Below are 22899 nucleotides of genomic sequence, written 5' to 3'. Positions count from 1 at the left end.
GGAGTCTGTCTTCCTCTGGCCTTCATAGATGCCAGGCACATACATGTCATATATACATATAGGCACACATGTACACATAAAGTAAAATAAATATTTTTTTAAAAAATTATCCTTAGCTATAGAGCAAGTTCAAGGCCAGCCTACGCTACCTAGTGAGTTCTAATCTAGCCTAGGCAAACGGGTGTCATCCTGGGCTATATATATAGTCTGCTTGAGACCAGCCTAGTCTACATGAGACCTTGTCTTAAAGAAAGAGATTCAGAGACTGTCCTGATGGCACGTGCCTTTAATCCCAGCACTCAGAGGGAGAGGCAGGCAGGTCTCTGTGAGTTCAAGATCAGGTCTATATAGCATATTCTAAGACAGCCAGGACCACACAGAGAGATCCTGTCTCGATCTCTGCCTCCCACATAGAAGAAATTCATTAAATACTCTTGGTTTACAGGGGGTATTAGAACCACAAATAATTATTATGGGTCCCTGTGACCATAATTTCCTTCATTTATTTGTTTTACTTATTTTGTGTGCTCCTGTATATGTGCGCACGGGCGCCTGCGTGTACACATGAGCTGGCCACAGCCTTTGTGATCTCAGGTTGTCAAGTCCGCTTGCACTCACCTCTCATCTGCTGAGCCAGCTCATCGGCCCAGGTCACTTTAAAGAAAAAGTGCAGGCAAAGCACTGAGTTCAAGGTCTTTATAGTGAGCTCCAGGTCAGCCAGGGTTGCACAATGAGACTCTTTCCTAAAACAAACAAACAAACAAACACTAATAGGGTGCATTGTGTATGATCCTTGGATGGGTGGGGACACACAGTGCCATGGTACACACGTAGTGGTATAAGGACAGTTTTAAGGGGTCAGTTAGCTCTGTCCCCATTGGGAACTGGGAATGGAACTCAGGTCATCTGGGTCGGGAGGCCGTGTTCTTGCCCACGCTCCTCCTCCGGATTCTTCCTGCCTTCTACCGGTAGGTGCAGATGGGGAAACTGAGGTCAGATCAAGCAAGCTTCGGGTGGCACGGTCAAGCCCACAACCAAGCTGGGGTTTGGGCTACACGTCCAGTCACTTTCAGATAGGACGGCCTTGGGTTGTAGTGGCCTTGACACCAAGTGTCCCTTCGTTGACCTGAACTCTTGCCTTCTTCTCTTGACTGCCTCCAGCTCCACGTGCAGGAAGCTGCCGGCAACCACCTGAACCCTGAACCCAGCCAGCCTGCCCCCAGCGTGGACCTGGACTTCCTAGAAGATGATATCTTGGGCTCCCCTGCAGCAGGAGGTGGTGGAGGGGGCGGTGGGGGCCCAGACCAGCCCTGCGACATCCTTCAGCAGAGTCTTCAGGAAGCCAACATCACAGAACAGACCTTGGAGGCTGAGGCTGAGCTGGACCTGGGCCCCTTCCAGCTGCCCACCCTACAGCCAGCCGACAATGGGGCAGGTGCTCCCGGGGCTGCAGGAGCCGCTGCAGTGACTGCAGGACCCCAGGCTCTCTTCCCAGGCAGCGCGGACCTGCTGGGGCTACAAGCCCCACCCACTGTTCTGACCCACCAGGCCCTGGTGCCACCCCAGGATGTGGTCAACAAAGCCCTGAGCGTCCAGCCTTTCCTGCAGCCTGTGGGCCTGGGCAACGTGACCCTTCAGCCCATTCAGGGCCTTCCTAATGGTAGCCCTGGGGGCGCTACAGCAGCCACCCTGGGCCTGGCCCCTATTCAAGTGGTGGGCCAGTCCGTCATGGCCCTTAACCCACCCACCTCCCAGCTCTTGGCAAAGCAGGTGCCTGTCAGTGGATACCTGGCCTCAGCAGCTGGTCCCTCGGAGCCAGTGACACTGGCATCTGCCGGCGTGTCCCCACAGGGGGCCGGCCTGGTCATCCAGAAGAGTCTTCCAGCCGCGGTGACCACCACACTCAACGGGAACTCAGTGTTTGCCGGGACAGGGGCCGCCACCGCAGCAGCCAGTGGGGCACCCTCGGGACAGCCGCTGGCGGTGGCCCCGGGCCTTGGCACTTCATCGCTGGTACAAGCACCCAATGTGATTTTACATAGAACCCCGACTCCCATCCAGCCCAAGCCTGCGGGGGTACTGTCCTCCAAACTCTACCAGCTGACACCCAAGCCCTTCACCCCAACTGGGGCCACCCTCACCATCCAGGGTGAGCCAGGCACCTTGCCCCAGCAGCCTAAGGCCCCCCAGAACCTGACTTTCATGGCCGCAGGCAAAGCTGGCCAGAATGTGGTGCTGTCTGGCTTCCCAGCACAGGCCTTACAGGCGAATGTATTCAAGCAGCCACCCGTCACCACCACGGGGACCGCCCCGCAGCAGCCCCCCGGGGCCCTCAGCAAACCCATGAGCGTCCACCTCCTCAACCAAGGCAGCAGCATCGTGATCCCAGCTCAGCACATGCTGCCAGGCCAGAACCAGTTCCTGTTGCCGGGCACCCCAGCCGTTCAACTTCCCCAGTCACTCTCCGCCCTGCCTGCCAACGTGGGCGGCCAGATCCTCACAGCCGCAGCAGCGCCACATGCAGGAGGACAGCTCATTGCCAACCCGATCCTCACCAACCAGAACCTGGCAGGCCCCCTGAGTCTGGGCCCCGTGCTGGCACCCCACTCTGGGGCACACAGCGCTGCTCACATCCTCTCTGCAGCTCCCATTCAGGTGGGCCAGCCTGCCCTCTTCCAGATGCCGGTGTCACTGGCCACTGGCAGCCTGCCCACCCAGAGCCAGCCGGCTCCCACTGGCCCCACGGCCACCACCGTCCTCCAGGGCGTCACCCTGCCTCCCAGTGCTGTGGCCATGCTCAACACCCCTGAGGGGCTGGTGCAGCCCACCACCCCTGCTGCTACCACTGGGGAGGCCACACCTGTTCTGGCAGTTCAGCCTGCCACCCAGGTGCCCCCTGCTGTCACCACACCAGTGCCCATGGGTCTCCAGCAGCCACAGGCACAGCAGCCTCCACAGGCCCCTACCCCACAGGCGGCCACCCAGCCTCAGGCCACCCCTCCTCAGGCCAGCCCAAGCCTGGCATCCAGCCCAGAGAAGATTGTCCTGGGGCAGCAGCCCCCTGCAGCCACAACGGCCATCCTCACTCAGGATTCCCTCCAGATGTTCCTGCCCCAGGTATGGGGGAGCCTTGAGGGAGGGAGTGGGGTTGAGTGGTGAGCAGCTGAGCTGAGGGGCAGACGGGGCAGGGGTTGGGGGCAGCGACTGACAAGAGATGGCACTGACAGACCAGTGGTATATTCGGTGAACTGACAGGCAAGGGAGGGCGTTTCAGTGAAGAAGTAGGTAAGACCTGGGTGAGATGTTGAATGAATGGTGGACGGAGTGATGGACAGACAGACAGACAGAACACAGAAGAAGGTGGGCAGACAAAGTTTCTGGGGTCTGCCTGCCCTTCACCTCTTGTCTACAGTTCCCCATGAGATTGAGTGGGGGTGGCAGGCTGAGATGGGAGCCCACGGCCTCTGGGCCTTCTGACCCTGTGCGGGGCGGCCCCTTGCAGGAGAGGAGCCAGCAGCCCCTCTCTACAGAGGGTCCCCACCTCTCGGTGCCTGCCTCCGTCATAGTCAGCGCCCCGCCTCCTGCCCAAGACCCAGCCCTGGCCACGCCCGTCACCAAAGGAGCTGGCCACGGCGCTCAGACCCCCGACAGCCGGGCTTCCCCGGCTCCGGCACCCCAGGTAGATGCACCCTGGCAGCCTGGCCTCCTTGCGCAGCTCCCTGCTCGCTCTGCCCTGCCTGCCTCTGTCCTGCTGCCTTGGGAAGCACCGCTCTCCTTTGTCCTTCACTCTCACGTTCCCTGAATGTCTACAGTGCATGTCTGAGACCAGGGCCAGCCCAGGGAGAGTCTGCACTGGCGAACACAACTCCTTCACATTTCAAAACTTAACGAAAAGTCAGACCTGATGGCCCCCGACCGGTAGCCAGTGCTCAGGAGGACCAGAGGTTCAAGAGTCATCCTTGGCTACGTAGGCAGTTTGAGGCCAGCCTGGGCTACATGAGACGCAGTCTCAACAACGCCATACTAAAATCCTCAGCCACTCCTGAACAGAACTCTTGGCATTTCTTTTCAGTGTGGGCATGAGGGTGGCCACACATGAACGCTCTGTCTTCCAGTTTTATAGAAGGTGATGGCGTGTTGTACCTAGGCTCACAGCTGGGCCTGTTGTTTAAACTTGACCTTGGCGGCTGCTTTTCATTCTTTCATGTGGCTGTGTAGTAGACTGTTCCGTTTAAACTGTTATTTCTTTAGCCAGTCCTTGCTGGTGGGCATCTAGACTCACTCCTGGTTTTTTACATGTTCTAAACAAAGCCACGGATAACAGCTTTGTGCGGTATCTTTTTCAGGATGAATTATTTTGTGATCTGGAGTTTGAACTGAGAGCTTTGTGTATGCTAGGTATGCATTCTGCCACTGAGCCACGCCCCCAGCCTCTCACTGGGGGGATTCTAGGCAGGGGCTCTACCACTGAGCCACACCCCAGCCCCTCACTGGGGGATTCTAGGCAGGAGCCCTACCACTGAGCCACACCCCAGCCCCTCACTGGGGGATTCTAGGCAGGGGCTCTACCACTAAGCCACACCCCCAGCCCCTCATTGGTAGGCTGTAGGCAAGCACCTGCTATTGAGATATATCACAAGTCCCTTGAACATTTTCATTTTGAGATAGAGTTTTGTCAAGTTGTCCTGGTAAGCCTTTGCTTTGTGGTCCTTCTGTCTGTTTCTCAAGTTGCTGGGCATACAAGTCTGTTCTGTCACACACATCTTAGAATAAGTTCTTTAAATGGAGTTTTCTGGGTCTGAAGGTGTATGGCTTTATATTGTAATGGTATCTCCAAGCTGTCCTCTTTGGACTGTCACTTGATTTCGCTTTGTCACAAGTATAATTTGTACCTGTGTATTGAATTGGCCAGTGTGATGGGGGGGGGGGGGTAGGGGGGGACACCTTCCATTGATTTTTTTTTTTAAGTTTTGTTTCTTTTCATTTTCAATGAAATCAGACAAGTTTTTAAGAGCTATTTTTTCTATGAAATTGTTTATATCCTTTGACATTTTCTTTCTTTCTTCCTTTTTTTTTTTTTTTTACTTATTTATTTACTATGTATATGCCTGCATCTGTGCCTGCGTGGCAGAAGAAGGCACCAGATCACATTATAGATGGTTGTGAGCCACCATGTGGTTGCTAGGAATTGAACTCAGGACCTCTGGGAAAGCAGGCAGGGCTCTTAACCTCTGAGCTGTCTCTCCAGCCCATCCTTTGCCATTTTCAAATGTGGATTCTTCGTCAGTTTCTTGTTGATTTGTGGATACTCTTTACGTGTGAGGAAAGTGAGCCTTTAACCTCGTGTGAATTGTGAGCACATAGGTACTTAAGTCTGTTACTCTTTTGTTCTAGAGGGGTGGATTGTTAACTTGTTTTTAAAAAGAAAAAGACGGGGCTAGAGAGATGGCTCAGCAGTTAAGAGCGCTGACTGTTCCTCCAGAGGACACGGGTTCAATTCCCAGCACCCACACAGCCATCTGTAACACTCTAGTTCCACGGGATCCGGCACCCTCACATAGACAGATGCAAGCAAAACGCCAGTGCACATAAAATAAAATAGGAAGGACCAGAGGAGAGGTGGCAATTGAAACAGATCATATATTGATTGGCAAAGTCGGTGTGAGCTTGGCCTTGAACAGCCGTGGTGTTTTACATACAGACTTCCCGCCATGTAAACTTGAACAATACGTTTCTTCTCTCTAGATTGAGGGTGGGGAGCGGGGCTTACATTGAGTCAGTGACTAATGTGTACTTCACACAGTAGGAGCTTGCTTGTGTCTGTGTGGCCGGGTCCTCCAGCTGTTGTGGGTGCAGAGTGCAACTGCAGTGGGGTATGTGCACACAGGCGAGGGCCATTGGATTCCCCGGAGCTGGAGTTACCGACAGTTGTGACCCACCTGATAGTGAGTGCTAGGAGCAGGGCCTGCATCCTCTGGAAGAGCAGCCCATTGAGGCAACTCTCTTCACCAAAAGGAGCCAGGCAGCTGGGTGTTGGCAGCGCCTACCCACAAGCCTGCCTTGGTAGTCAGAGGCAGGAAGACACAGAGGTTCAGGGTCATCCTGGACTTTCAGAATGAGTTCCAGGTTAGCCTGCAGGCCCTGTGGCTCAGCAGTCAGCGCTCGAGCCTCGGAGCCCAGCACCCAGAGGGCAGAGGCAGGCAGAGCTCTGAGTTTAAGACCAGTCTGATCTACACAGCGAGTTCCAGGCTAGCCTGGGCTACATGAGACTCTTTCTTCAAATCAAGAAATAAGAAAGGTGCCAGGTGGGGCTACAGCCCTGTGAAGGCTTGTTGAGGCTGGTGGATCAGCTCAGCCTGTGTGGGTGTCCAAAGGACAGGTCACAGCAAGCCGTGGTTGACTTCCCCACGCCAGATGAGTGCGGGAACCAGCTGTGGGGCGGGGGGAGTTGAAGCCTGCTTTTTGGCCTAGTCTGGTAAGTGACATATGATCACTTCTGGGGAGACTAATTTTGGGGTGATGTAGGTAGGGAATAAATAGAGGGGGGTGGGGTGGGTGGGGGTGGTTTATTTTACTAGGCTTAATTTTTAAGTGTAAGGGTATTTTACCTGCATGTACATATGTCCACCACTTGTATGCCTGGTACCCACAGAGGCCAGAAGACGGTGTCGGATCCCCCTGCCTCTGGAACTAGAAACAACCGTGAACTGTTATGTGGGTGCTGGGAATCAAGCCCTAGTCCTCTGGAAGAATAGCCAGTGCTCTTAAACACCTCGCCACCTCGCCAGCCATTGTCAACCTTTCTCCTCCCACTGCCCCCAGACAGGGTTTCTCTGTGCAGGCTCCAGCTGTCCTGGAACTCACTCTGTAGACTAGGCTGGCCTTGAACTCACAGAGATCCACCTGCCTCTGCTTCTGCCTCTGCCTCTGCCTCTTGAGTTCCTGGCTACCGTGCCTGGCTTCCCTGTCTTCCTTTCATCTTTGCTTTTTCTTAGTACCAACTCTGTTTTTCCTGCTTGGATCTTTTGAGACTGGGTTGGTACGTTATTTCCCACTTTCCTCTCCACATTTCCTAAGACGTTAGTGCAGTGTTACAGCACTGGGGAGCAAGTTCTGACTTTAACCATTGTGTCAGCCAGATGTAGTGTTGTCTATCTGTAATTGAAACACTCTGAGGCTCAGGAAGGTAGAGGCTAGTTATACAATGATACGCATCTCAACACCAAGCGAACAAAAAACCCACAGTGTACTGTTAGCAGAGCTAGCAGGCGCAGTGTGTGCGCTGGACTGCTGTTTGATTCAGTTTCGCACTCCCCTCTGTGTGTATGTATTTATGAGCGGGTGCATGTGTGCCAAAGTACACGTATGAAGGTCAAGAGTACACCTCAAGGGAGTCTCTTCTCATTTCCCACTGTGGGGATCTCAGGATTTGAACTCGGCTCTGTAGACTTTCTTATGGACACACTAAGCCCTGCACTCACACACCAGCTTAAACATTTGGTGGGCAAAAGTCTTTACTTAGCTCTCCCACGCCCCCGTGTGGCCATTCCATGGAAAGGCATTTAGGGTTGTGGAAAGAACTAGGCTTTTCCTAGGCCTTGGGAAGCTAATTGCTCTCCTTCCACTGGGTTGATTATACCCTGGTTTGCCTCCCTGTGAGCTAGGGCTGGGGTTGTCTGTCTGTCTTTCAAGATGTATTTGTGTTGGATGTCTGGGTGTTTGCCCCTGTGTATGTCTCTGCACCCATGCATACCTGGTACCCAGCGGGTCAGAAGATGCTGTCAGATGCCCTGGAAGTAGAGTGGAGGATGGTTGTGCGCCACCATGAACCCGGGTCTAGTGGAAGAACAGCCAGGCTCTTGACTGCTGAGCCAGCTCTCCAGCCCTCTTTTTCTTCATTATTTTGAGACAGTAATCTCAAAGCTGCCTGGGCTAACTGTGAACTCGCTGCATAGCTCTGGTTGGCCTTGCAGTTTTCCTTCACCATATCTCTCTTTCTGTCTCTGTCTCTTTGTCTCTATGCCCCCCAGTGCCGGACATAGAACACAGGGTCTTGTGCACTCTAAGCACACGCTCTTCCACCAACTTACAGTCTCAATCCCTTTTACGTCCATGTGGCTTATGCACTCACTAGCTTAGTGCTGTGCCTAAGGATTTCAGAAGTGACAGGTGCCCTGGAGCTGGAGTTTACAGGTGGATGTGAACCAAACTTGAGTCCTCTGGAAGAGAAGCAAGCATTCTTTTTTGTTGTTGTTGTTTTGTTTTTGTTTTTTGAGACAGGGTTTCTCTATGTAGCCTTGGCTGTCCTGGACTCTCTTTGTAGACCAGGCTGGCCTCGAACTCACAGAGATCTGCCTGCCTCTGCCTCCGGAGTGCTGAGATTAAAGGCGTGCGCCACCACTACTTGGCTGAACCCAAGTACATAGCAGACATGCTCCCAACTGAGGCCTGTTCCCAAGGATATAAAGCTTTGAACTCCCCAGAGCAAGCTGCCTTCTGCAGGCTTGTCCGGGGACAGTCCCTTTTGTTGTATTGGCAAGCCCAGAGCTGTTACGCTGCCCTCTGCTTGGAGCTGGCAGCGCTGTAGGGATGGCGAGACTGCTTGCTTGCCTGGTCTGGTTTGTTTTAGGTGCATTTTGCTTCCTAGTCGCCAGAAGTTAATCAATGCCAAGCTTGCAATGGTTGCTCAAAGTGTCCCAGACTTAGAGGCCCGACGCCTGGGTGAGTGACAACATGTAGAAACCCAGGCAGCAGTGCTGAGCTGCAGGGTGCCTCTCAGTGTAGAGCAATGGGTCTTGACCCCTTTGGGGTGGACTGACCTTCTCACAGGGGTCGCCTACCCGATATCCTGCATATCAGACAGTTACATTACGATTCATAATAGTAAGAAAATTATAATTACGAAGTAACATCAAAAATAATTTTGATGGTTAGGGCTCACCACAGCATGAGGAGCTGTATTAAAGATTTGCAGCATTAGGAGGGTATGGGGTGAGGAGTCCTCGGGCTCGCTGGCCTTGGATCTTGTGTGTGTGCCACGGTCATGTGTCTGGACATGTGGCATGCCACAGACCATGCATGGGGGTCAGAGGACAAACTTGTGGGAGTTGGTTCTCTCTTTCCACCATGTGGGTTCTGAGGATTAAACTCAGGTCATCAGACTTGGCAGGAAGTCTTTATCTCCTCGGTCATCTTTGCTAGCCCATGATCCTGCCTCTTAGGCCGGGAGCTCCCTGCTAATGGGTAGTTTTGAGGGAGAGGCTGTGATGAGGGTGAGAGTCATATGAGGCCACTGTGCCTCTCCTTGGTGGCAAACAGCCTCTGCAGCTGTCAATTGTATTCACTCATCTCCCTGAAGTAGGTGAGAGCAAGCCACACTGTGAGGCGTCCCAGTAGCCAGTGCTGGTGGCCAGGCACATGCTCTCTATCAGGTGCCAAGGGGCCCTATCAGTCTTGGGTGTACAGCTGTCGCTCACTGGTTACACAGAGCTGGCTGTGGTCAGGACTTGAGGATGATAGTCCCCAGGGGGAAGACTGGCTGAGGCCTGCTTAGGTAGAAGGGCGGTGCACTGGGGCAGGATACAGGCTGGGTAGTGTGGCTGATGGCTCAGGCACTGTCCGGAACTGACACACACACACACACACACACGGACCCACATGCAGTGCCCAGGACACCCACGCCCATACACCCATTACCCAAGGCTGGCCACTTCCTTTGGCTCTTTTGTCCTTGCAGCAGCTACACGTGCTGAGCGGCATCTCTGTAATGTCATGCAGGCTGTGCTCCCTGTGCTGTGCTCCTCCTGCCTCCCGCTCAGCAGCTTGTGGTACCCCCACCCCCCAATGTCCCTGCCACTGCTTCTGCTGCTGCCACCAACCCGCACACCCCGCAGGGCTTGCCTTCGTCTGCCGGGTGGGGGGCGGGGGTGCACATGGGACATTACAGGGGAGATGAGAGGGTAGAGTGGGATGGGGGGGGCATGTGGGGACAGAGGTGTGGGTAGGAGAGGGTGCAGGGGTGGCCAGGTGAGTTAGGGAGCTGAGAAAGATGGGTGGTTGCTGTGGGGGACTCGGGTAGGCAGAGAATGGGGCCTTTGGGGGGCGGGGGATGGGTGAAGGGTGTCTGGTTTACAATGTCTTCGGAAAGTGGAAGCCGAGGCTGATCTGAGCCTGTCTCTGTCTCTGCCTCCTTCTTCTACACAGATCCCTGCCGCCGCTCCAGTGAAAGCCCCCGGCCCCTCCTCTTCCCCATCACTACCTCACCAGGCCCCCCTGGGAGACAGTCCCCACATGCCCTCCCCGCACCCTGCCAGGCCCCCTTCCCGCCCACCCTCAAGACCCCACTCTCGCCCTCCATCCCAGCCCCAGAGCTTGACCTGCCCACCCTCCGAGCCCACCCTGCACCCCTGCCCTCCACCCCAGGGTCCCCCGACTCTACCTGGCATCTTTGTCATCCAGAATCAACTGGGTGCCCCACCACCAGCCGGTGCCCCAGCCCCCACCGCCCCAGGTCCACCCCAGCCGCCTCTGCGACCCCCATCCCAACCTCCTGAGGGCCCACTGCCCCCAGCCCCTCACCTCCCTCCCTCCTCCACCCCCTCCACTGGGGCCTCCTCTTCTGAGCCTTCTGCCAGGTTGCCAGTCCCCACGCCCCCCGACTTCCAGCTCCAGTTCCCACCGGGCCAGGGGCCCCATAAGTCCCCTACCCCACCACCAGCCCTCCACATGGTCCCTGAGCCCACAGCGCCCCCCCCTCCACCACCACCGCCTCGGACCTTCCAGATGGTAACCGCCCCCTTCCCAGCACTGCCCCAACCGAAAGCACTTCTGGAAAGATTCCATCAGGTAACCATCAGCAGGGACACCTGATGCCCCCACATCCCCAGACTGACCCCTTGCCCTGCCCTGCCCACTATGTGTCCACATCCCTCCCTCGTGCCTCTGGCCACCCCAACTGTGATTTCATGTTCCACCCCTCAACCGCCCACCCTTCCTCAGGTGCCGTCTGGGATCATTCTCCAGAGTAAGGCTGGGGGCACCGCCCCCACCCCACAGACATCCACCACCCTGGCACCCCTCGCCAGTCCTACTGTGCTAGTCAGCGGGCAGGCACCACCTGGGACCCCTGCTGCCTCGAGCCTTGCCCCGGCCTCCACACCGCTGGCCACCACAGGTAGGGAGAGGAGCCTGCCCAGGCAAGGGGGTTGTGTGGAACTGCTGTGTACCAGAGCCCAGGGTGTTACCCCACCCTCCTGGCACCAACAGGAGGAGGAAGGAGGTCAGACTGCCCAAGCCTCAGGAATGAGGCACTGGTGGGAGAGCTGTGGGGTGGGAAGGGGCCTCACGAATGGAGGAAAGGCCTCCATGCTAGTGACCCCTGGGTCCTCTCGGTTTCTCACCCCATCCCAGGCCTGCCTCCTCTACTTCCTGCCGAAAACAAAGCTTTTGCCAGCAATCTTCCAACCCTGAGTGTGGCCAAAGCTGCTGTGTCCGGGCCAGGGAAGCCCCCAGCGATGCAGGTAAAGAACCTTGGAGCAAATGGGAATCGAAGAGGAAGCCACTGGAGAGAGAGAGGAACACAGGGCACTGGGCAGGGCCAGTTAAGATGGTGAGAAGAGCCAGCTAGGGTCAGGGGTTGAGGATCTCTATAGGGTCAGAAGTGAACCACCAGTACAGCAGTTGAGATGTGGACTAGGGCTATGGCTCAGTGGTAGAGCCTCTGCCTAGAATCCCCCAGTGAGAGGCTGGGGGCGTGGCTCAGTGGTAGAGCCCCTGCCTAGAATCCCCCAGTGAGGGGCTGGGGTGTGGCTCAGTGGTAGAGCCCCTGCCTAGAATCCCCCAGTGAGGGGCTGGGGTGTGGCTCAGTGGTAGAGCCCCTGCCTAGAATCCCCCAGTGAGGGGCTGGGGGCGTGGCTCAGTGGTAGAGCCCCTGCCTAGAATCCCCCAGTGAGGGGCTGGGGGCGTGGCTCAGTGGTAGAGCCCCTGCCTAGAATCCCCCAGTGAGGGGCTGGGGTGTGGCTCAGTGGTAGAGCCCCTGCCTAGAATCCCCCAGTGAGGGGCTGGGGGCGTGGCTCAGTGGTAGAGCCCCTGCCTAGAATCCCCCAGTGAGGGGCTGGGGGCGTGGCTCAGTGGTAGAGCCCCTGCCTAGAATCCCCCAGTGAGGGGCTGGGGGCGTGGCTCAGTAGTAAGAGTCCCTGCCTAGAATCCCCCAATGAGGGGCTGGGGGTGTGGTTCATGGATTGGGGTGGGTCACTGGCTTGCACAAACCCCAGCATTTGGTTCTTGGCATAGTAAAGAAGTTAAGACAGACCAGTTATGTTAAACTGAGTACATCAAAATTAGAGTCAGTATAGGGAGAGAGGAGATGAGGAAGAATTTAATTATGGTGAAATTCAAAGGCCAACAGATGGGACTTGCCCTAGGCTGGTGCAGAGTGGACACAGGTGGGGGACCCAAGGACTTAGACCTACTTGTTTTTGTTTGGTTGGTTGGGGTTTTTTGGTTTTGGTTTTGGTTTTGGTTTTTTTGAGACAGGGTTTTTCTGTGTAGCTCTGGCTCTCCTAGACTCACCTTGTAGACCAGGCTGGGCCTCGAACTCACATCGATCCCGAGTGCTGGGATTCAAGGTGTGCGCCACCACACCCAGCTAGACCTCTTGTTAACACTCTTCTCCCACAGCCTAGGCCACATCTCCCAAGGACATCATTTGTTTTATGTCCTTCCTTTTTCCCTTTCTTCTCCCCCCACCTTACTTCTTCCTTCCTTCCTTCCTTCTTTTCTTTTTTCCCTCTCTGTTTGAGGCAGGGTCTTACTTTGTAGCCCTGACTGGCCTAGAATTCACTATATAAACCAGGCTGGCCTTGAACTCATAGCCACTACCTAGCTCCCGCTTTGGTTTTTTGAAATGGGGATCTTTTTTTTTTTTTTTTTTTTTTTTTTTTGGTTTTTCGAGACAGGGTCTCTCTGCGTAGCCTTGGCTGTCCTGGACTCACTTTGTAGACCAGGCTGGCCTCGAACTCACAGTGATCCGCCTGCCTCTGCCTCCCGAGTGCTGGGATTAAAGGCGTGCGCCACCACGCCCGGCTTTGAAATGGGGATCTTTATCCAAGACTAGCCTTGACCTCTCAGACATCCACCTTGAACACTTAGACATCCTCTCCCTTCTTTGGTTTTTCTTAGATGGAGGCCAGAGTCGGGTAATGGGGTGTCTCTGTGTCCAAGGCTGTCCTTCAACTCCTGCCTGCCTTTCCCAAGGGCTGGGTTTATATGCTGTCCCCTTTGCCGTCCGTCGCCACGATCATAAGACGGTAACCAGCAGGGCAATGGTGGCGCACACCTTTGATCCCAGCGCTTGGATGGCAAAGGCGGATGGAGCTCTGTGGGTCCAGGACAGTCAGGGCTACACAGAGAAACCCTGTCTCAAAAACCAAGGTTTTAGATTATACCGAAAGCAGCTTAGGGGAGGAACGGGGTTTATTTGCCTTATTACTTCCAGGTCACAGTTCATCACTGAGGGAAGCCAGGCCAGGAAGTGAAGCAGAGAGCATGGGGGAATGCTGCTTACTGGCTTGATCATTCATCGGCTTCTTTTTGTGCTCAGCCAGCTTTCTTCCAAAGCTTAAGACCACCTTGTTAGGAATGGTGCTGCCCACAAAAGGCTGGGCCTTCAGTTAATCAAGATAATCCCCCAAAGGCCAGACATCAGTTAAGGCTAGCCAGTGTTATAAGCATATGTCACCACCCCTGGCTTCTGCCGCCTGGTTTCTCCTGATGGGCAGGGGCTGCTGTAGCTGGGACCAGCCCCCTTTCCCGACTGTGTCCTTGGCTGGGGGGAGGACATAGGCTGAGGAGGCAGAGAAGGCTTCCTCCTCGCGGCACCTGTCACTCACCTTCCCTCCTTCCGCAGTATGACAAGTTGTGTAGCCTGAAGAAACAGCCCATGCTGCAACCCAGCAAAGAAGCCTGGTGAGTGACAGCCACCTGCCCCCACCACGCCACAGGGTGCTGGCTCCAGCGCTACACAATTGTGTGCATTCCCTCCTGACCTCAGTTTCCCTTCTGCCCATGGAACGGTGGAAGTGAGGTCAACTGGGGACACTGGCAGGCTGCTGGCCTCAAGAGCCAGCTACAGTTTCATATTGGGGGTGCCGCTGTTTCTTCAGCTCGTTAGGCGTGGTGGGGAAGAGCCAGGTGGAAAAATGAAGGGGTGAATAGAACCCAGGGGTGTCCAGGTGGGCCTGTGAGTTAAGTGCACACAAGTTTGAGGGTCAGGGGAGATGGGTGGCAGTGTATTGAGGGACCCGTGTAAACTGAACAGGGGGTGAGATGGCCGTCCCTTGGGTGAGGGTAGGCAGCTGTTTGAGCACTCGGAGGAGTAAGTGGTACTTCCTTGTTCTCTCCCCGACCCAAGTGTTTGCTCAGTGCTCACTGTGTAGTTGCAGAGACCAGAGCAAATAAGCAATGTCAGAGAATCTGCCCCATGGTGACAGCCGGCTTGGCTGATGAGGAACATGGTCATGTGATGGGGAAACCCAGCCTACCGTAGTAGGGATTCTGTAGAAAACCACAACTGAGAAACAGAGTGGACACTTAAAACCTAACCCGGTCCTAGGCAACCCCACCCCTCCACACTGTCTTGGGCCAGAGGCAGTGGAGAGGTCCTGCCCCCTGCTGGCAGGAGACCTTAATACATGGACCTTAATGTTCCCAGCCCCTCCCTTTCTCCTTTGGATGCTCCGAGCAGGAGTGATGTCCCCCTCACTTTCCCGGGCTTCTCTTCCTTCTTCTGTTACCTGTTAACTTTTGTCCATGGCCAGGGAAGCCATGAGGCAAGCGGGACGCAGGGAACCACTTTCTTTTGTGGCATTGGGTTTGTAGCTCAGGGCTGAGGTTCTGGGATCAGTTTCTCTGGCCCTCACCCCCAGCTCTGTGTGTGTGGTCTAACCCCACCCCCAGCTTCCTGGAGCATCTGCACAAACATCAGGGCTCTGTCCTGCACCCCGATTACAAGACAGCCTTCCCCTCCTTCGAGGATGCCCTCCACCGCCTCCTGCCCTACCACGTCTACCAAGGCGCCCTCCCCTCCCCCAACGACTACCACAAAGGTGAGGCCTCTCCCACTGCTCTCCCACTGTGTCCCCAAGTGCCCTCGGTACTCAGAGCATGCAGTGGTCTGAGCACTGCGCACTTGGCCACAGTCGGCCATAGGCGCCCTGTGTCGTCTGCTCATCCCCCACCCCATCTCCTTTCTCCGTGTGGCTTTTCTTTCCTCAGTGGACGAAGAATTTGAGACTGTTTCCACGCAGCTGCTCAAACGCACCCAGGCCATGCTCAATAAATACCGGCTTTTGCTTCTAGAAGAGTCCCGGGTAGGATTCTCAAGCATTGGAGTCCCAACCCTGCTGTGAATTGACCTTGTCTGGTTCCGGGGAGGGGTGGGGTGGGTTGGGGAGAGGGTCTGTCCTTAGCTGGGGAGGAGGGTGGAAAGGTGGCAGATGGTCAGACCCTGACCAGGCACAGCCTGCCAGCATCCTCTCCTCCCCGGTTTGCTTTTCTCATGTGTCCTTTATATGAACCCACCACACAGAGAGTCAGTCCTTCCGCCGAGATGGTCATGATCGACCGGATGTTCATTCAGGAAGAAAAGACCACCCTTGCCTTGGATAAGCAGCTTGCCAAGGAGAAGCCTGGTGAGAGGGGAGGGAGAGGGAGGAGCCTGGTGAGAGGGGAGGAGCCTGGTGAGAGGGGAGGAGTCTGGTGAGGGTGGGGGGTGAGGAAGGGGGAGGCGTCTCCCACCCATCTGCTGCTGGATTTCCAGCAAGCAGCCTGCTGTGGTGGTGGTGCACAGGGTAGGCAGAGGCACTGTCATTCTCTGAGTTTTGAGTCCAGCCTGGTCTACCAAAAACCCAAAACCAAACCCCAAACACCAGAGATTGTGTTGCGTGGCCTTACCTTTCTTAGCCACCAGGGGGAGCGCGAGCCCGCCCTGCCTCCCTGTGAGTTGCCACCCTGCACCCTAGAATGAAGAAGGGCTTTTCTACCAGCCTCAGCCTGATGCAAAAGCAAGAGAGAGGAGCCGGGGCTGAGGCACAAACAGGGTCCCTGCCACACCCACTCTATGTGCACCATCCTACGAGTGAGCCTTCCCCTGACTTGTTGCACTTTAAGCTTTTTGGGTTTGGGGTTTGGTTTGGTTTTTCGAGACAGGGTTTCTCTGTGTAGCCTTGGCTGTCCTGGACTTGCTTTGTAGACCAGGCTGGCCTCGAACTCACAGTGATCCTCCTGCCTCTGCCTCCCGAGTGCCGGGATTAAAGGCGTGTGCCACCATACCTGGCTGTCACTTTAAGCATCTTACAAGGAAATCACAGAGCCACTCTCCAGCCCCTGGCTTTTCCAAAATACCCCTTAAGCCTTCTCCCACATTTAGCTCCAAGCCACTATTGTTCTCTTTTAAAAGCAAAACAAAACGAAATACCATTCTGCTTCTCTCTGCCCTAGCACTGGAGTCAGGACACTAGTGTACAAGCCTCCTGAGTCCTTTGAGGGTAATGTTCTTGAGCTTTCTGTCACTAGGAAGGTGATGTGATACCTACCTGTGTCTTCTGAGTGTCTCCAGTGCCTCTGGGAAAGGTCCCTGTGACCATACGCAAGGATTTCTGTAACAAGTCCGATAGGCAACATGGGATAAGTCAGAGCTATGAGCACACAGCCCGCCAGGGGCTGTGGGCGTGCCTTCTACAGAGCACACGTCTAGCGCATCAGAAAACAAGGAAATAACGTGGGAGCACTTGTTTATTTTTGAGGTGTGAGGCTATGGCTGTACTGCTAAGCCACACCTCCAACTCCTTACTGAGAGAGTCTAGGCAGAGGCTCTACCACTGACCCACGCCCCAGCCCCTCACAGGGAGATTCTAGGCAGGAGCTCTACCACTGAGCCACGCCCCCAGCCCCTCACTTGGGGATTCTAGGCAGGAGTTCCTCTGCTAAACCACACCCTGTTTGATTTTGTTTTTAACTTCATTTTCTAGAGACAAGTGCCTAAGTTCCTAAGTGCCAGGCTGGCCTTTGCACTCCAGATCCTCCCCCTTAGCTGAGTAGCCAGAATGACAGATGTAGGCCACTACACCCTGCCTGGGGACTGCACTTTTTCTTTTAAATTCTTTCTGATCATTTCACACACGGGTAACCTTGGTACCACAGCGAAGCTTTGGGGAGTGCTTGGGGGTTATTAATAAGGGATAAGTCACTGCAGAGTGACTCAAGGACCTGCTCCGTCTAGATCAGTGGTTCTCCTCACCCCTTAAGCCCCAACCATACAGTTATTTTTGTTGCTACTTCATAACTCGCTACTGTTATGTGTTGTAATGTAAATTTGCAGGATATGTGATGTGTAACTCCTGTGAAAGGGTTGTTTCATCCCCAAAGAGGTTGCAACCCACAGGTTGAGAACTGCTGCTTTAGCCTCACCCTGGACCTGTATCTCTCTCATCTTAGCTACTAACCCGGTGGGTTTTCTTTGTTCCAACTCTACAGATGAGTACGTGTCTTCCTCCCGCTCCCTCGGCTTCCCCACCCCAGTGTCTTCCGAGGGTCACCGGCTCCCCAGCCATGGCCCATCATCCTCATCTTCCACATCCGGAACATCTGCCCAGCCCCCTCCTCACCTGCCCACCAAGCTAGTGATCCGGCATGGCGGGGCTGGCGGCTCTCCTTCAGTGACCTGGGCCAGGGCGTCATCCTCCTTGTCATCAACTTCTTCATCCTCATCCTCATCCTCTGCCGCCTCATCCCTGGACGCTGATGAGGATGGCCCCATGCCTTCCCGCAACCGGCCGCCCATCAAGACCTACGAGGCCCGGAGCCGCATCGGCCTCAAACTCAAGATCAAGCAGGAGGCAGGACTCAGCAAGGTGGTGCACAACACGGCGCTGGACCCCGTGCACCAGCCCTTGCCTGCACCTGCCCCTGCGAAAGGGGCGGAGCCTCCGCCTCGCCCTGCTCCGCCCCCACCCCCACCTGCCACACAGGCACAGATGAACGGCACTCTGGACCATCCCCCACCCGCAGCCCGCAAACCCACGATGCCCACGTCCTGCCCACGTCTACCACTACGCAAGACTTACCGTGAGAACGTTGGCGATCCGGGGACAGCCGAGGGGGCACAGGGACGGCCGCGGGGTGCGGGCAGCCCCACTCCATTGCCCGCCAAGGTGGATGAGGCCACCAGCGGGCTGATCCGAGAGCTTGCGGCGGTGGAGGACGAACTGTATCAGCGTGTTCTGAAGGGCGGCCCACAACCTCCAGAAACCCCAGCTTCTGCCACCAGCCAGGGTGCCACCGAACCCGGTTGGGAAACACCCGTGCTACCCCCACCCAAAAGACGCAAGTCCGAATCCCCGGACGTGGACCAGGCCAGCTTCTCCAGTGATAGCCCACAGGACGATACACTCACTGAGCATTTGCAGAGCGCCATCGACAGCATCCTTAACCTGCAGCAGGCCCCCGGCCGGACACCCGCAGCCCCATACCCCCATACAGGGCCCACGCCTGGAACCCCCACATCCCCAGCACCCCTGCACAGGCCCGATGCCCTCCCCCCCTCCAGTCACAATGGTGGCCTCGGCGCCAGGACGTTGAACAGATAACACTGGGCTGCTCCTGCGGCCTCTGTCAGGTGCCCCCAACCCCACTTCCAAGGGAGCAGCCTGGCAGCCCACCTCCACCTCTAAGGGGCGCTAACCCAGTTCCACTGACAATTCTTGCCTAAGTTATTTGAGTCACAAAGGCCTCCCCCCCACCTTCCTGCTTCCACGTTGGCTAGAGATTTGGGATGGGGCGTGGGTTTTCTAGACAAAGTGGCTGTAATGTACAGTGTCCCCCTGGCACAGGACAGGACAGGGGTTTGATACATACGAGTGTTGCCCAGGACTGGGCTACTGGGTTGACACACTGGTAACATCTGAATTACCGGGTCTTGTCTGGTTGGCTTCATGGATCACTCACTGTCCTGGGCGCTCACAGCTGGGAGAGACCTTCAGACAGGCTCGGCTCTCTTCTGGTTGCCCACAGAGCCTGGAGAATTAGGAAGCAAGGATTCAAGTCAGTGTCTCAAAGTACCTGCGTCCCATCCACACGTGCACTCGCTTGAGTCATCCTGTATGTGTGCGTGCGCGAGAGAGCGAGAGATTCCCTACCACCCCCGCCCTCCCTCCCCCCAGAGGAACAAGACACGGGGTCTTCCTTTCTTCTCCCAAGCCGTCTTCCCTGTATTCTCCTTGCCTCCAGCCTACCATGCCACGTTTTGAAATCCCGGAGACAAAACTAGTACTGTAAGATAAAGATTTTTTTGTACTGTATTTATTGTGTATAACGATTTTTTTAAAGGGAGAATTCTGTACATCTAGAACTCTTGTAAATTAAAAGCCAATCCTTTTTTTTTAAAACTGTACTCAGGCCCCCTCCGGCCCCTGTTGCTTTTGGGTGTTTTATTTTGGGGGTAGTGTTGGTGGGTTGGGACGAAGCCAGCAGAGAAGAATTCCATATGTTGCGTCAGTGTCCACTGGATCCTAAGCCATGGTCTTAAAAACCCTGTGCGGCCAGTAAGATGGCTCAGGAGATGGGGCACTTTTCACGACCCAAATCTGATCGTGACAAGCAAAGAACCCTTCTCAAGTTGTTCTGTGATCACTACACGCATGCGGTGGCACACGGGCCCACATGCAAATAAATGTGAGGGGGGTTGCTTATTCGTTTCATTAGGAGGCCGTTTGGAAGTCCCCGAAACCAACGCTGTCAGTTCTTACTATACCCAGTTATGTGCAGTGGGCTTTGCTTGAAAATGCTCCGAACCATTACTCTGGGGGACATGTGGCATTGGGACTCTGGCAGCACAGGGTCAGTGTTCTCAACCATTCATGCAGTACCACGTTTTAGACACGTTGCTGTTCAGCGACATCTGTGGGACTGCAGAGGTGGCTTAGTGGCTTTACTCCTCCTGTAGGGGACCGGGACTGGTCCCCAGAGCCCACACGGCTGCTACCAACTCCCTGTAACTCCAGTTCCAGGGCTATGGCACCCTCCTCTGGTCTCCTTTGGGTTCCTGCACACATGTCATATAAATTCACATGGGCACACCATAGACACATAAATGGAACAAATCTTAAAGATGCTTTAGGGGTGTGGTGGTATAAAAGCAGGAATTCAACGTTACTTGCAACTACTTGGGGAGAGCAAGGTCAGCCTGGGCTATGTGAGATCCTATATCAAAGTGAAAATAAAAAAGGAGCTGGAGAGATGGCTCAGCAGTTAGCACTGGCTGCTCTCGCAGAGGTCCTGGGTTTGATTCCTAGCACCCACAATAGCGGCTCACAACCATCTGTAACTCTAATCCCGGGGCATCTGGCGCCCTCTTCTGGTCTTTGGGGGTAATGCATGCACATGGAACACAAATACATATGCAGATCAAACACCCATACACATAAAAACAAATCTTTAAAAATGTAAATAAGTACATAAAACTAGAGGAAATCTTGACTGGGATGCAGGAGGCCACGGGTTCCGTCGCCAGCGTCTCATAAAGTGGGCATGGTAGTGCACACTTGTCACCCCAGCACTCTGGAGAGAGGCACCAGAGGACCTGGAGTTTAAGGTCTTCTGCTATGTACTGAGTTCTAGTCTATCCTGATCTGCGTGAGACCCTGTCTCAAACAAAACCAGGGCTGCGGACATGATTCTGTGGGTTAGGGTTTGTACTGTGCAAATGAAAGGCCTGCGCTCTCACATAAAAGCCAAGTGTTGCCTCAAACCCCTTACCCCAGCAGCACTGAGGCGATACGGGCACATAGCCTGGGGATTGGTAGAGGATATATGCCTTCTGTCTTCTGCACATGCCCACAGGCACACACATGCGTACAAACCACATGCAAAAATAACAGTAACAAGCCAGGCTTCGGTGGGGTGCGCCTTTGATCCCAGCACTCGGGGAGGCAGAGGCAGGCAGGTGGCTGTGAGTTCAAGGCCAGCCTGTTCTACAAAGCGAGTCCAGGACAGCTAAGATTACACAAACCCTGTCCCAGTCAAGATTTCCTTCTAGTTTTATGTACTTATTTACATTTTAAAAGATTTGTTTTTATGTGTATGGGTGTTTGATCTGCATATATATTTGCGTTCCATGTGCATGCATTACCCCCAAAGACCAGAAGAGGGCGCCAGATGCCCTGGGATTAGAGTTACAGAGGGGAGAAAAAAGTAACACACAAAAATAGCTGGAGGACAACCCAATCAGATGGCACACTTGTGGTTGGTACCTGGCTTTGTGGGAAGGTGGCATTTTCAGAAAAACAACTATTTGCTTGCTAGCGTACAGCTGTAATCCCAGCACGTGGGAGGCTGAGACAGGAGGATCTTGAGGCTAATTTGGGCCACTTAGCAAGACCCTGTTTAGAAAGTCAAAATGAAGTAAGCCACGTGTAACAGTTGGGGGGTTTCCATTGCTGTGAAGAGACACACCCGTGCCCACGGCAACTCTTCGGAGGTCTGATCCATTAACGTCATGGCAGGAGGCGTGGAGGTATGCGCGAGCAGACGTGGTTCCGGAAAAGAAACTGAGAGGTCCACATCCAGGCCTGTGGGCAGCAGGAAGAGAGAGAGAGATGGGACCTGGCTCGCGCATTTGACAGCTCAGAGCCCACCCCTTGACACACTTCCTCCCGCAGGGCCAACAAGAACATTCCTCTTAATAATGCCAGTCCCTGTGAGCCTATGAGCGCCATTTTCTTTTTTTTCTTTTTTCTTTTTTTCTTTTTTTTGTTTGTTTGTTTGTTTTTCGAGACAGAGTCTCTCTGTATAACCTTGGCTATCCTGGACTCACTTTGTAGACCAGGCTGGCCTCGAACTCACAGCGATCCGCCCGCCTCTGCCTCCCGAGTGCTGGGATTAAAGGCGTGCGCCACCACTGCCCGGCATGAGCGCCATTTTCATGCAAACTACTGCAGCATGTATTATGTGAGCCAATGCTGAGAGAAGAAGTGTGCACCACCATGCTGGGTGTGTTCTGTGCTAGGGATGGGACTTTCATGCATCCTAGAAGGGCACTCTATCAACTAAACCACATCCCCAGCCCCATACCCTTAAGATAGTTCCTTCCTCCTCCTCCTCCTCCTTTTATTTTATTTATTTATTATTATTTTTTTTTACACAGGGTCTCACTATACAGCTTTGACTGGCTTCAAACTCATAGACATCCGCCTGCCTCTGCCTCTCAAATGCTGGGATTTAAAAGTGTGTGCCACAGCACTTGGTCCATGCACTTAGATTTTTTTTGTTACTGTTGTCAACAATTTTTTTTTCCGAGACAGGGTTTCTCTGTGTCTGTTTTGGACTCGATTTGGAGACCAGGCTGACCTTGAACTCACAGCGATCCGCCTGCCTCTGCCTCCCTGAGTGCTGAGATTACAGGCGCTCACCACTACGCAGGGCTATTTTATTTTTTGGTTTTTCAAGACAGAGTTTTTCTGTATAGCCTTGGCTGTCCTGGACTAAATTTGTAGATCATCAGGCTGGCTTCCAACTCACAGGGATCCACCTGCCTCTGCCTCCCGAGTGCTGGGATTCAAGGCGTGGGCCACCACCGCCTGGCTAACAATGATTTTTTGAGACAGGATCCTGACAGATAGTCCAGGCTGGCTTCAAACTTGCCGTCATGCATCGGTCTCACTGGTGTTGGAAGTATAAATATGCACCACTACGGCAGGATAAATTATTGGTAGACCCGCTGCAGACGCTGCTGGCCACTCTTTTGCTCAAGGGAGCCAAAAGCTGGCGGGCCAACTGGACAGCACGAGCCAGCCTGGGAGCCTCTTCACACAGTGCCCGCCAGGGGGCGCCCGAGGCCGGCCCGGC

The 22899-nt window shown here is 54.6% G+C and overlaps 1 protein-coding gene across 3 annotated transcripts in view; it reads left to right on the top strand.

Annotated features, from left to right (window-relative positions):
- BICRA (BRD4 interacting chromatin remodeling complex associated protein) overlaps nucleotides 1-19442 on the top strand; it is a 78211-nt gene extending 58769 nt beyond the window's left edge. For 2 of the 3 annotated variants that reach the window (XM_084770370.1, XM_084770371.1), the window contains 10 exons: nucleotides 1162-3117; nucleotides 3503-3679; nucleotides 10204-10845; nucleotides 10999-11173; nucleotides 11410-11519; nucleotides 13907-13965; nucleotides 14956-15104; nucleotides 15274-15368; nucleotides 15587-15689; nucleotides 17533-19442. In XM_084770370.1, coding sequence (XP_084626496.1) covers nucleotides 1162-3117; nucleotides 3503-3679; nucleotides 10204-10845; nucleotides 10999-11173; nucleotides 11410-11519; nucleotides 13907-13965; nucleotides 14956-15104; nucleotides 15274-15368; nucleotides 15587-15689; nucleotides 17533-18644 — 4578 coding nt within the window. In that variant the 3' untranslated portion in view covers nucleotides 18645-19442. The remainder of the gene's footprint in view (nucleotides 1-1161; nucleotides 3118-3502; nucleotides 3680-10203; nucleotides 10846-10998; nucleotides 11174-11409; nucleotides 11520-13906; nucleotides 13966-14955; nucleotides 15105-15273; nucleotides 15369-15586; nucleotides 15690-17532) is intronic. The other variant, XM_084770372.1, reaches the window with a different exon arrangement.
- Nucleotides 19443-22899: the final 3457 nt, after the last annotated feature.

Source organism: Acomys minous (genome assembly GCF_964271855.1).
Source record: "Acomys minous genome assembly, chromosome: 20".
In the NCBI taxonomy this organism is placed as follows: domain Eukaryota; kingdom Metazoa; phylum Chordata; class Mammalia; order Rodentia; family Muridae; genus Acomys; species Acomys minous.
The sequence above is the reverse complement of the archived record's forward strand: the minus strand, read 5'-3'. Positions and strand labels throughout refer to the sequence as shown.